Source organism: Nerophis ophidion, linkage group LG08, assembly GCF_033978795.1.
Source record: "Nerophis ophidion isolate RoL-2023_Sa linkage group LG08, RoL_Noph_v1.0, whole genome shotgun sequence".
Taxonomy (NCBI): Eukaryota; Metazoa; Chordata; class Actinopteri; order Syngnathiformes; family Syngnathidae; genus Nerophis; species Nerophis ophidion.
The window spans coordinates 18,148,329-18,160,509 of NC_084618.1; the positions used below are offsets into that span (position 1 = coordinate 18,148,329).

The window sequence follows — 12,181 nt, forward strand, 5'->3', positions numbered from 1 at the left end:
CCAACACACACCTGGAAGTGTTCCAACACACACCTGGAAGTGTTACAACACACACCTGGAAGTGTTACAACACACACCTGGAAGTGTTACAACACACACCTGGGAGGGTTCTAACACACACCTGGAGTGACCCAAGTTGTCGGTGGTCCTCAGGTAGAAGCTCGGCCGTGAGGGACACGGTGATGGAAGACTTCAAGACGCTAGCCAGAGAACAAGGCATGAGTGACGACAACCTCATCATTAAAATCAACAAAGGTCAGACTTAAGTCACGATGGAGACATAAAACCTTTATTTAGTCACCATGGAGACATAAAACCTTTATTTAGTCACCATGGAGACCTTTATTTCACGCAAAGTAGCACAAAAATAAAAAACTTTGCCCAGCAAGTAGAGAAACTTCATGTTTGTGATCTGCACTTCCTGTCAGTGTTTGGCTGGGAATATCTGCTTTCTAATCATCAACATGTCAAGCATTAACATTTTTTGTATTATTTAAGATACATGTTAACATTTTATTTTATTTTTTGAGGTATACATTAAATAACAAATAATAAATGGTATTTCATTTATTATTTAACATCAACAGCAATTTATTTTATTATTTAGGATAAATATTAATATTTTACTTTATTATTTGAGGTAAACATTAACATGTTATTTCATTTATTATTCAATATAAACATTAATATTTTATTTTATTATTTAAGATATATTTAAACATTTTATTTTATTATCTGAGATAAACTTTGACATTTTATTTTATTATTTAAAATGATTATCAACTTTTTTATTATTTAAGGTAAACATTAACATTTAATTTAATTTATTATTTAACATCAACAGTAATATATTATTTTATTATTTAGGATAAATATTAACATTTTATTTTGTAATTTGAGGTAAATATTAACATGTTATTTAATTTATTATTGAAGATCAACATTAATGTTTTATTGTAATATTTAAGATAAATATTAACATTTTATTTCAATATTTGAGGTAAGCATTAACATTTTTTATTTATTTAAGATACATATTAACATTTTATTTATTATATGAGGTATACATGAACAAATAACGAATAATACATATTATTTCATTTATTATTTAACATCAACAGCAATTTATTTAATTATTTAGGATTAATATTAACATTTTATTTTATTATTTGAGGTAAACATTGACATGTTATTTCATTTATTGTTTGAGGTAAACATTAACATTTTACTATACTATTTAAGATACATATTAACATTTTATTTTATAATTTGAGATAAACATTAATATTTTATTTTATTATTTAAGATAATCATCACTTTTTTTATTATTTAAGGTAAACATTAACATGTCATTTAATTTATTATCTAACATCAACAGTAATATCTTATTTTATTATTTAGGATAAATATTAACATTTTATTTTGTAATTTGAGGTAAACATTAACATGTTATTTAATTTATTATTGAAGATCAACATTAATGTTTTATTGTAATATTTAAGATAAATATTAACATTTTATTTTAATATTTGAGGTAAGCATTAACATTTTTTATTTATTTAAGATACATATTAACATTTTATTTATTATATGAGGTATGCATTAACAAATAACGAATAATAAATATTATTTCATTTATTATTTAACATCAACAGCAATGTATTTTATTATTTAGGATAAATATTAACATTTTATTTTATTATTTGAGGTAAACATTAACATGTTATGTAATTTATCATTTAAGGTAAACATTACCATTTTGTTTTACTATTTAAGATACATATTAACATTTTATTTTATTATTTGAGATAAACAACATTATATTTTATTACTTAAGATCATTATTAACTTTTTTTTATTATTTAAGGTAAACATTAACATGTCATTTAGTTTATTATTTGACATCAGCAGTAATATTTTATTTTACTATTTAGGATAAATATTTACATTTTATTTTGTAATTTGAGGTAAACATTAACATGTTATTTCATTTATTATTGAAGGTCAACATTAACATTTTATTTTAATATTTAAGATAAAGGTTAACATTTTATTATTTGAGGTAAGCATTAACATTTCATTTTATTATTTAAGATACATATTAACATTTTATTTTATTATTTGAGGTATAAATGAACAAATAAAAAATAATAAATGTTATTTCATTTATTATTTAACATCAACAGCAATTTTTTTATCATCTAGGATAAATATTAACATTTTATTTTATTATTTGAGGTAAACATTAACATGTTATTTCATTTATTATTTAAGGTAAACATTACCATTTTATTTTACTATTTAAGATACATATTAACATTTTATTTTATTATTTGAGGTAAACATTAACTTTTTAATTTTAACATCTAGGGCCAAAATATATTTTTTTAGATAAATAACAATATTTTAATGTATTTTTTGAGGTAAATATTAACATTTTATTTTATTATTTGAGGTCAACATTTTATTCTATTTTGTTATTTGACCTGCCGCAGGTGACTGCACTCCAGGTGAGAACCTGGAAGAACTGACCTTTGACCTAGATCCTTATCTTCAGGTGCGTCCCCTCTTTGATATTTCTAATCAATCATTTCCTGCTCAAACGTTACAAATATCACCTGAAGCAGGCCTGGTGGTGTGCCGATACAGCGCCCATGCTTCTCATGTGATATTAATGCGATACAATATCACTGGGTGTGTGACATGGTGATATCAATTCGATACAATATCACTGGGTGTGTGACAGTGATATCAGTGCGATACGACATCACTGGGTGTGTGACATGGTGATATCAATTTGATACAATATCACTGGGTGTGTGACATAGTGATATCAGTGCGATACGACATCACTGGGTGTGTGACATAGTGATATCAATGTGATACGTTGCTGAGTATGTGACAGAGTTATATCAATGCGATACGACATCACTGGGTTTGTGTGACATAGCGGTATCAGTACAATGCGATATCACTAGGGGTGTGACATAGTGATATCAATTTGATATGATATCACTGGGTGTGTGACAGAGTGATATCAATGCGATACAACATCACTGGGTGTGTGTGACATAGCGGTATCTATACGATGCGATATCACTAGGTGTATGACATAGTGATATCAATCCGGTATGATATCACTGGGTGTTTGACATAGTGATATCAATGCGATAGGATATCACTGGGTGTGTGACATAGTGCTATCAATGCGATACAACATCACTGGGTTTGTGACATAGTGATATCGATGCAATACAACAACACTGGGTGTGTTCCATAGTGATATCAATGTGATACGACATCACTGAGTGTGGGACAGAGTAATATTAATGCGATACGATATCACTGAGTGTGTGACATAGTAATATCAATGCAACACTACGTCTCTGGGTGTGTGACAGTGATATCAATGCAATACGACAACACTGGGTGTGTGTGACATAGCGGTATCAGTACGATGCGATATCACTAGGTGTGTGACAGAGTAATATTAATGCGATACGATATCACAGGGTGTGTGACATAGTGATATCAATGTGATATGACATCACTGGGTGTGTGACATAGTGATATCAATGCTATACGACATCACTGTGTGTGTGATGTAGTGATATCGATGCGATACAACATCACTGGGTGTGTGGCAGAGTAATGTTAATGCGATACGATATCACGGTGTGTGACATAGTGATATCAATGCAATACAACAGCACTGGGTGTGTGTGACAGTGATATCAATGCAATACAACAGCACTGGGTGTGTGTGACATAGTGATATCAATGCAATACAACAGCACTGGGTGTGTGTGACATAGTGATATCAATGTGATACGACATCACTGAGTGGTTGACAGAGTGATATTAATGCGATACGACATCACTACGTGTGTGAGACATAGCGGTATCAGTACGATGATATCACTAGGTGTGTGACAGTGATATCAATTCGATAAGATATCACTGGGTGTGTGACATAGTGATTTTAATGCGATACAATATCACTGGGTGTGTGACATAGTGCTATCAATGCGATACAATATCAGTGAGGGTTTGATATTATTATTAGGGATTTGACATGGTGCTATCAATGCGATACAACATCACTGGATGTGTGACATAGTGATATTAATGCCATACGATATCACTGGGTGTGTGACATAGTAATATCAATGCGATATGACATCACTGTGAGTATGACAAAGTGATATCAATGCAATACGACATTATTGGGTGTGTGACAGAGTGTTATTATTGCGATATGATATCACTGGGTGTGTGACACTGTGATATCAATGCGATACGACATCACTGGGTGTGTGTGACATAGTGATATCAATGCGAGATGACATCACTGGGTGTGTGTGACATAGTGATATCAATGCAATACAACAGCACTGGGTGTGTGTGACATAGTGATATCAATGTGATACGACATCACTGAGTGGTTGACAGAGTAATATTAATGCGATACGACATCACTGTGTGTGTGTGTGTGAGACATAGCGGTATCAGTACGATGCGATATCACTAGGTGTGTGACAGTGATATCAATTCGATAAGATATCACTGGGTGTGTGAAATAGTGATTTTAATGCAATACGATATCACTGGGTGTGTGACATAGTGCTATCAATGCGATACATTATCAGTGAGGCTTTGATATTATTATTAGGGATTTGACATAGTGCTATCAATGCGATACAACATCACTGGATGTGTGACATAGTGATATTAATGACATACGATATCACTGGGTGTGTGACATAGTGATATCAATGCGATATGACATCACTGGGAGTATGACAATCAATCAATCAATCAATGTTTACTTATATAGCCCTAAATCACTAGTGTCTCAAAGGGCTGCACAAACCACCACGACATCCTCGGTAGGCCCACATAAGGGCAAAGTGATATCAATGCAATATGACATTGTTGGGTGTGTGACAGAGTGTTATTATTGCGATATGATATCACTGGGTGTGTGACATAGTGATATCAATGCGATACGACATCATTGGGTGTGTGACATAGTGATATCAATGCGATATGACATCACTGGGTGTGTGACATAGTGATATCAATGCGATATGACATCACTGGGTGTGTGTGACATAGTGATATCAATGTGATATGACATCACTGGGTGTGTGTGAGACATAGTGATATCAATGCGATACAACATCACATGGTGATATCGAACAGAGGTCCAGGAGACAGGTGGCAACAGTGATGGATCTGGCAGACATGGATGGTTCTGGTTCTGACCTTCTGACCTTCAATGATTCTGGTAGGTGACCACACCAGGTCCAACAAGTCTCTCAGTCACCTTACCTCTCTCACTCGTTTCCTCTCCTTGCTTCCTCACTTCCTTTCCTCACTCCCTCCTTCATTTCTCTCCTCGCTCCTTCCCTTGCTCCCTTGCTCCCTTGCTCCGCCTCCCCCCGGCAGAGGCGTGCGGGCTGAAGGCGGAGACAGGTCCGTGTTTCGGGATCCACCAGAGGTTCTTCTACAACTCTTCCTCGCTGACCTGCCAGCCCTTCAAGTACGGCGGTTGCCTTGGCAACAACAACAACTTCAAGACGGAGAAGGAGTGCCTGCAGAGATGTCGTATCGCCGGTGAGCGCCGCTTCTCTTCTTTTTACCCCACCTCCCACACACACGCCTTGCTGTGACGTCATCGCTGTGCCTCCCCCCCAGCCGTGTGCCGACTCCCCCTGGCGGCGGAGGCGTGCACAGGTCAGCCGCTCACCTGGTCCTTCGACTCCAACCAGGGCGTGTGCGTCGCCTACAAGGCCGGCTTCTGCCAGATCAACGGGAACAAGTTCTACAGCAAGGCCGAGTGCCAGGAGTACTGCCAGGCCAAAGGTCGCCACCCGCATCCTATTCATGTTCATCAATGATGTCATCCTGCTGTTTTTTTTTCCCCTGTTGCATCATATTCATGTTCATCAATGACGTCATCATATTGTTTTCCTGTTGCATCATCATCAGTGATGTCCATCCCATCCATCCATTTTCTACCGCTTATTCCCTTTGGGGTCGCTGGTGCCTTTCTCAGCTACAATCGGGCGGAGGGCGGGGTACACCCTGGACAAGTCGCCACCTCATCGCAGGGCCAACACAGATAGACAGACAACATTCACACTCACATTCACACACTAGGGACCATTTAGTGTTGCCAATCAACCTATCCCCAGGTGCATGTCTTTGGAAGTGGGAGGGGCCTATCCCCAGGTGCATGTCTTTGGGGGTGGGAGGAGGCCAGGGTACCCGGAGGGAACCCACGCATTCACGGGGCGGACATGCAAACTCCACACAGAACGATCCCAAGCCCGGGATTGAACCCTGACTACTCAGGACCTTCGTATTGTGAGGCAGACGCACTAACCCCTCTGCGACCGTGAAGCCCATCAGTGATGTCATCATGATGTTTTTTTCTGTTGCATCATCATCGATGATGTCTTCGCATTGTTGTTTTTTCTTTTGCATCATCCTTAATGATATCATAACATTGTTTTTTCTGTTGCAACATCAATGATGTCATCATATTGTTGTTGCTGTTGCATCATCATCAATGATGTCACCATGTTATTTCTATGTTGCATCATTATCAATGATGTCGTCTTGTTGTTTTTATGTTGCATCATCATCAATGATGTCATAATATTATTTTGTTTTATTTTGCATAATTATCAATGATGTCATCATGCTGTTTTAATGTTGCATCATCATCAATTATGTCATAATATTTTTTTTAAGTTGCATCATCAATTGTCATCATATTGTTTTTGTTGTATAATCATCAATGTCATCATGCTGTTTTAATGTTGCATCATCATCAATGATGTCATCATTTTGTTTTTCTGTTGCATCATCGTTACTAATGTCATGTTTTTTCTGTTGCATCATCAATGATGTCATCACATTGTTTATTTTTCTGTTCCATCAACATCATCAATGATGTATCATGTTTTTTTTGTTGCATCATTGACAATGATGTCATTAAGTTGTTTTTTCCGTTGCATCATCATCCATAATGTAATCATGTTATTTTTCTGTTGCATCATCAATGATGTCATCATGTTGTTTTATGTTGCACCATCAATGATGTCATGTTTTTTCTTTTGCATCATCATCAATGATGTCATTATATTGTTTCTTCTATTGCATTATCATCAATGATGTAATCATGTTTTTTCTGTTGCATCATTGTCAAAGATGTCATCCTGTTGTTTTTCTGTTGCATCATCATCATCATCATCAATGATGTCTTCATATTGTTTTTTGTTGCATCATCAATGATGTAATCAATGTTTGTATGTAACATCATCAATGATGTCTTCATATTGTTTTTCTGTTGCATCATCATCAATAATGTCATGTTATTTTTTCTCTTGGATCATCATCAATGATGTCATCATGTTGTTTTTCCTGTTGCATCATCATCAATGATGTCATCGTGTTGTTGTTTTTTCTGTCGCATCATCATCAATGATGTCACAATGTTTTATGTTGCATAATCATCAATGATGTCATCATGTGTTTTTTTATGTTGCATCATCATCAATGTCATAATACTGTTTTTTTCTGCTGCTTCATCATCAATGATGTCATCATAGTTTTATGGTGCATCATCACCAATGATGTCACAGTATTGTTTTTTTCTGTTGCATCATTATCAATGATGTCATCATGATGTTTTTTCCTGTTGCTTCATCATCACCAATGATGTCATAGTATTGTTTTTTTCTGTTGCATCATCATCAATGACGTCATCATGATGTTTTTCCTGTTGCATCATCATCAATGATGTCATCATGGGTTTTTTTTTCTGTTGCAGATGAAGACATTACAGCCGTTGTGCCACTCGCGCAGACGACACCAGAAGAATAAACAAATATTTGCAAAAATATTTCCTGAATAAATCAAAACTGATCTATTTTTGTCTTGATTTTATTTCTTTAACTGTTTTAAACTAAAAAATAAAAGTTTAATCTATAAAGAAATGTTGGATAAACACATTTATAAGACATGTTAATTATCTTGTTTTCTGCTGGACATAATACAAAAAGTGTCAATAAAGTTGTACACAGAAAGAATAAAAGTTAAAATGATTTGAAATAATTTACTGTAAACATGACTTACAGTAAAATAAATCTAACAGCTCAGTCATCAAAATAAAAGTGCTATCATTTTAATTTGGTGTAGAAACCGCTGTAAACTTGACAGTAAAATCGTGGCGATTAAGGTGTTTCTTACCGTAAAATTCACAAATATATATATTCAGTTACAAAAGCATTAGTGAGATAAAAAGCTTTAAACACACACTTTGATTAAATCATTGATCACAATACATATATCTAATTACAATTAATCAAAAATAAATTAATAAAACAATACCTAGATATTCTAAAAATAATAAAAAAATATAGTAACATTTCAAATGACATTTTAATAAGTGCATCTGTACACTTGTTCTTGAAAAAGTATGTCACATGTTTATTGACATTCTAATGCATCAAATAAATGCTTATTTGCACAAAAACAAACAACGTTACATTTAATTTTAGAATAGAAACTTTTTTCTAGTATTAAAATCCATTTTATGGTATGAAGTGCAAAATACACCTTACTGTTTTTATACATTTTAAATCATGTATGTTGGTATAAAATAGATATAATTCTACATAAAGGATATGTGAGGACTACAAATTAAGAAGCTGCACAAAAAATGAATTGCATTGATCAAAAAATATAATTTGAATATGAATAATATTCATAAAAGTGGCCCTGTGATGAGGTGGCGACTTGTCCAGGGTGTACCCCGCCTACTGCCCGAATGCAGCCGAGATAGGCTCTAGCGACCCCCCGCGACCCCAAAAGGGACAAGCTGTAGAAAATGGATGGATTCATAAAAGTGATTTAAAAACCTAGAAATAAAATCTAAAATATAACAATCTGCACCGAAACCAAGCAATTAAACAATTTAAAGGTAAAAAAAAAAGTTTTTTTATATTCTAAGCTATATTTTAAAAATATAGGTACGTTTTAAATGTTTTTAAGTGCAGATGTACACTTGTTTGTTTTTTTTAAGAAAATATGCAAAAATTGAATTCAAAGCCTTAAATGAATACTGTAAAATAATCCCCAATGAAACACAAATACACTAAAATATATATTTATTAAAGAGTTAAACATGTTTTAAGCATTACAAATACAATAAATGAAACAATTTGTTATTATATCAGGTTAAAAATATACACCTTTGTGTATTTACATTTAAAAATATATATTTGTATAATAACAAGCTGCATGTAAATAATTGATTTCATGCAAGCATTTGTTTCTGTAAGTATCTTTTTTAAAACTTTTTTAAAAATGCTGATATACTGTAGTTGTAAAAATTGTATTTCAAATATGGGGAAAAAAAACAACAAATAACATGCTCATTGTATAAAAACACATCAGTGACATTAAAATGTATTTATATTGTATCACATTTAAAACAAATATAGGTTTAATAGATTTAGATTATACATGATTGTGTCATCATCAATGAAGTCATCATGTTGTTGTTGTTGGTGTCGCATCATCATCATCAATGACGTCATCATACTGTTCCCCCCCTGTTGCATCATATTCATGTTCATCAATGATGTCATCATACTGTTTTCCTGTTGTATCATCGATGATGTCATGCTGCTTTTTTGTGTTGCATCATCATCAATAAAGTCATCATATTGACATCATTGATACACTGTAGATTTTAAATTTTATCACATTTGAAACAAATATAGGTTTTATAGATTTAGATTATAGATGATTGTGTCATCATCAATGATGTCATCATGTTGTTGGTGTTGCATCATCATCAAAGACGTCATGCTGTTTTTCCCCCCTGTTGCATCATATTCATGTTCATCGATGTCATCATACTGTTTTCCTGTTGTATCATCATCGATGATGTCATGCTGCTTTTTTGTGTTGCATCATCATCAATAAAGTCATCATATTGACATCATTGATACACTGTAGATTTTACATTTTATCACATTTGAAACAAATATAGGTTTTATAGATTGAGATTATAGATGATTGTGTCATCATCAAATGTCATAATGTTGTTGTTGGTGTTGCATCATCATCTTAAATGATGCCATCATATTGACATTGATATACTGTAGATTTTAAATGTTATCACATTTAAAACAAATATAGGTTTAATAGATTTAGATAGATAATTGTGTCATCAATGATGTCATCATATTGACATCATTGATACACTGCAGATTTTAAATGTTATCACATTTAAAACAAATATATGTAGCCTGTATGTTACTTAAGTAAAGCACTGTACAAGTACTAAGTAAAGAGTGAATTATATAACTGGGCTAGATCAGAAGAAACTAAATTCAGCTCTAGGAATGGAGAGTAATGAAGACTGAACACAGGTTTTAAGTTTAAATGGTACCAAATTATATTAAAGAATTATAGGAAAAATAAACAACAAAGACAGGTAAATTTGAATGGCCATTCACTAATTTCAACATAAATTACACAACATTAAATATTTACAATGTGATACAGTCCTTGTTTTTTACCAAAGATGGTATAAGCGCAACATGACAGTTCATTAAAGGGGAACATTATCCCAATTTTAAAAGGGTTAAAAACAATAAAAATCAGTTCCCAGTGGCTTGTTGTATTTTTTGAAGTTTTTTTCAAAATTTTACCGATCCCGGAATATCCCTAAATAAAGCTTTAAAGTGCCTTATTTTCGCTATCTTAGAAACCACTATCCATTTCCCTGTGACGTCACACAGGGCTGCAAATACAAACATGACGGTTACCACAGCAAGATATAGCGACATTAGCTCGGATTCAGACTCGGATTTCAGCGGCTTAAGCGATTCAACAGATTACGCATGTATTGAAACAGATGGTCGGAGTATGGAGGCAGATAGCGAAAACGAAATTGAAGAAGAAATTGAAGCTATTGAGCGAATAGCTATTGACGCTATTCGGCCATAGCGTGGGTGTACCTAATGAAGTGGCCCATAGCATGGCTGCATTAATAGCATCGCCGGTAAAATGTGCGGACCAAACGATCAGGACTTTCGCTTCTTGTGACACTGGAGCAACTTAAATCCGTGGATTGGTAAGTGTTTGTTTCGCATTATATGTGGGTATCTAGTTTCAAATGTACATACAGCTAGCGTAAATAGCATGTTAGCATCGATTAGCGTAGCATGTTAGCATCGATTAGCTGGCAGTCCTGCCGTGACCAAATATGTCTGATTAGCACATAAGTCAACAACATCAACAAAACTCACCTTTGTGATTTTGTTGACTTAATCGTTGCAAATGCATCTGCAGGTTATCCATACATCTCTGTGCCATGTCTGTCTTAGCATCGCCGGTCAAATGTGGAGACAATCTGGCAAATTCAATGGGGGTCTGGTGGCAGACACTTTTGCATCTTTGGGCCAGTGGTGCAACTTGAATCCCTCCCTGTTAGTGTTGTTACACCCTCTGACAACACACCGACGAGGCATGATGTCTCCAAGGTTCCAAAAAATAGTCGAAAAAACGGAAAATACCAGAGCTGAGACCCGGTGTTTGTAATGTGTGGAAAACGAATATGGCGGGTGTGTTACCTCGGTGACGTCACGTTCTGACGTCATTGCTAAAAGACCGATAAACAGAAAGGCATTTAATTTGCCAAAATTCACCCATTTAGAGTTCGGAAATCGGTTAAAAAAATACATGGTCTTTTTTCTGCAACATCAAGGTATATATTGACGCTTGCATAGGTTTGGTGATAATGTTCCCCTTTAAACAACCTCGCAAAGTCCACGTTGTGGTGGCAGTGTCCAGAGGGGTTTTAGTGAATGTAACGGGGTAAATGTGAAGGTACAGGAGGACAGAAATGAACTCGTAGCGTTATGAAAAACCAAAAGGGAAAAAACAGAGCGGCTGCTGAGGAGCCTCCTACCCGCCCGGGGCTTGGTTGGGTGGATTCAGTTCGGTTGGTTCGGTTCCAGGCATAAAGCTTCAGGCTCTAGCTCTCCATCCAACATGGCCTGTACAACAAGGGCAGGACCAGTCAATTTTCCAATGCGCACACACAAAATACATTCAGATACTAAATTCTAAATACTACTGTTTTCAAATAGCA

At 34.5% G+C, this 12,181-nt stretch overlaps 1 protein-coding gene across 1 annotated transcript in view; it reads left to right on the forward strand.

Moving 5' to 3' along the window:
- Positions 1-7,944, forward strand: part of ambp (alpha-1-microglobulin/bikunin precursor) — a 28,335-nt gene extending 20,391 nt beyond the window's left edge. Inside the window, exons 5-10 of the mRNA XM_061907921.1 lie at positions 154-255; positions 2,496-2,557; positions 5,206-5,290; positions 5,452-5,619; positions 5,701-5,868; positions 7,844-7,944. Coding sequence (XP_061763905.1) covers positions 154-255; positions 2,496-2,557; positions 5,206-5,290; positions 5,452-5,619; positions 5,701-5,868; positions 7,844-7,896 — 638 coding nt within the window. The 3' untranslated portion in view covers positions 7,897-7,944. The remainder of the gene's footprint in view (positions 1-153; positions 256-2,495; positions 2,558-5,205; positions 5,291-5,451; positions 5,620-5,700; positions 5,869-7,843) is intronic.
- Positions 7,945-12,181: the final 4,237 nt, after the last annotated feature.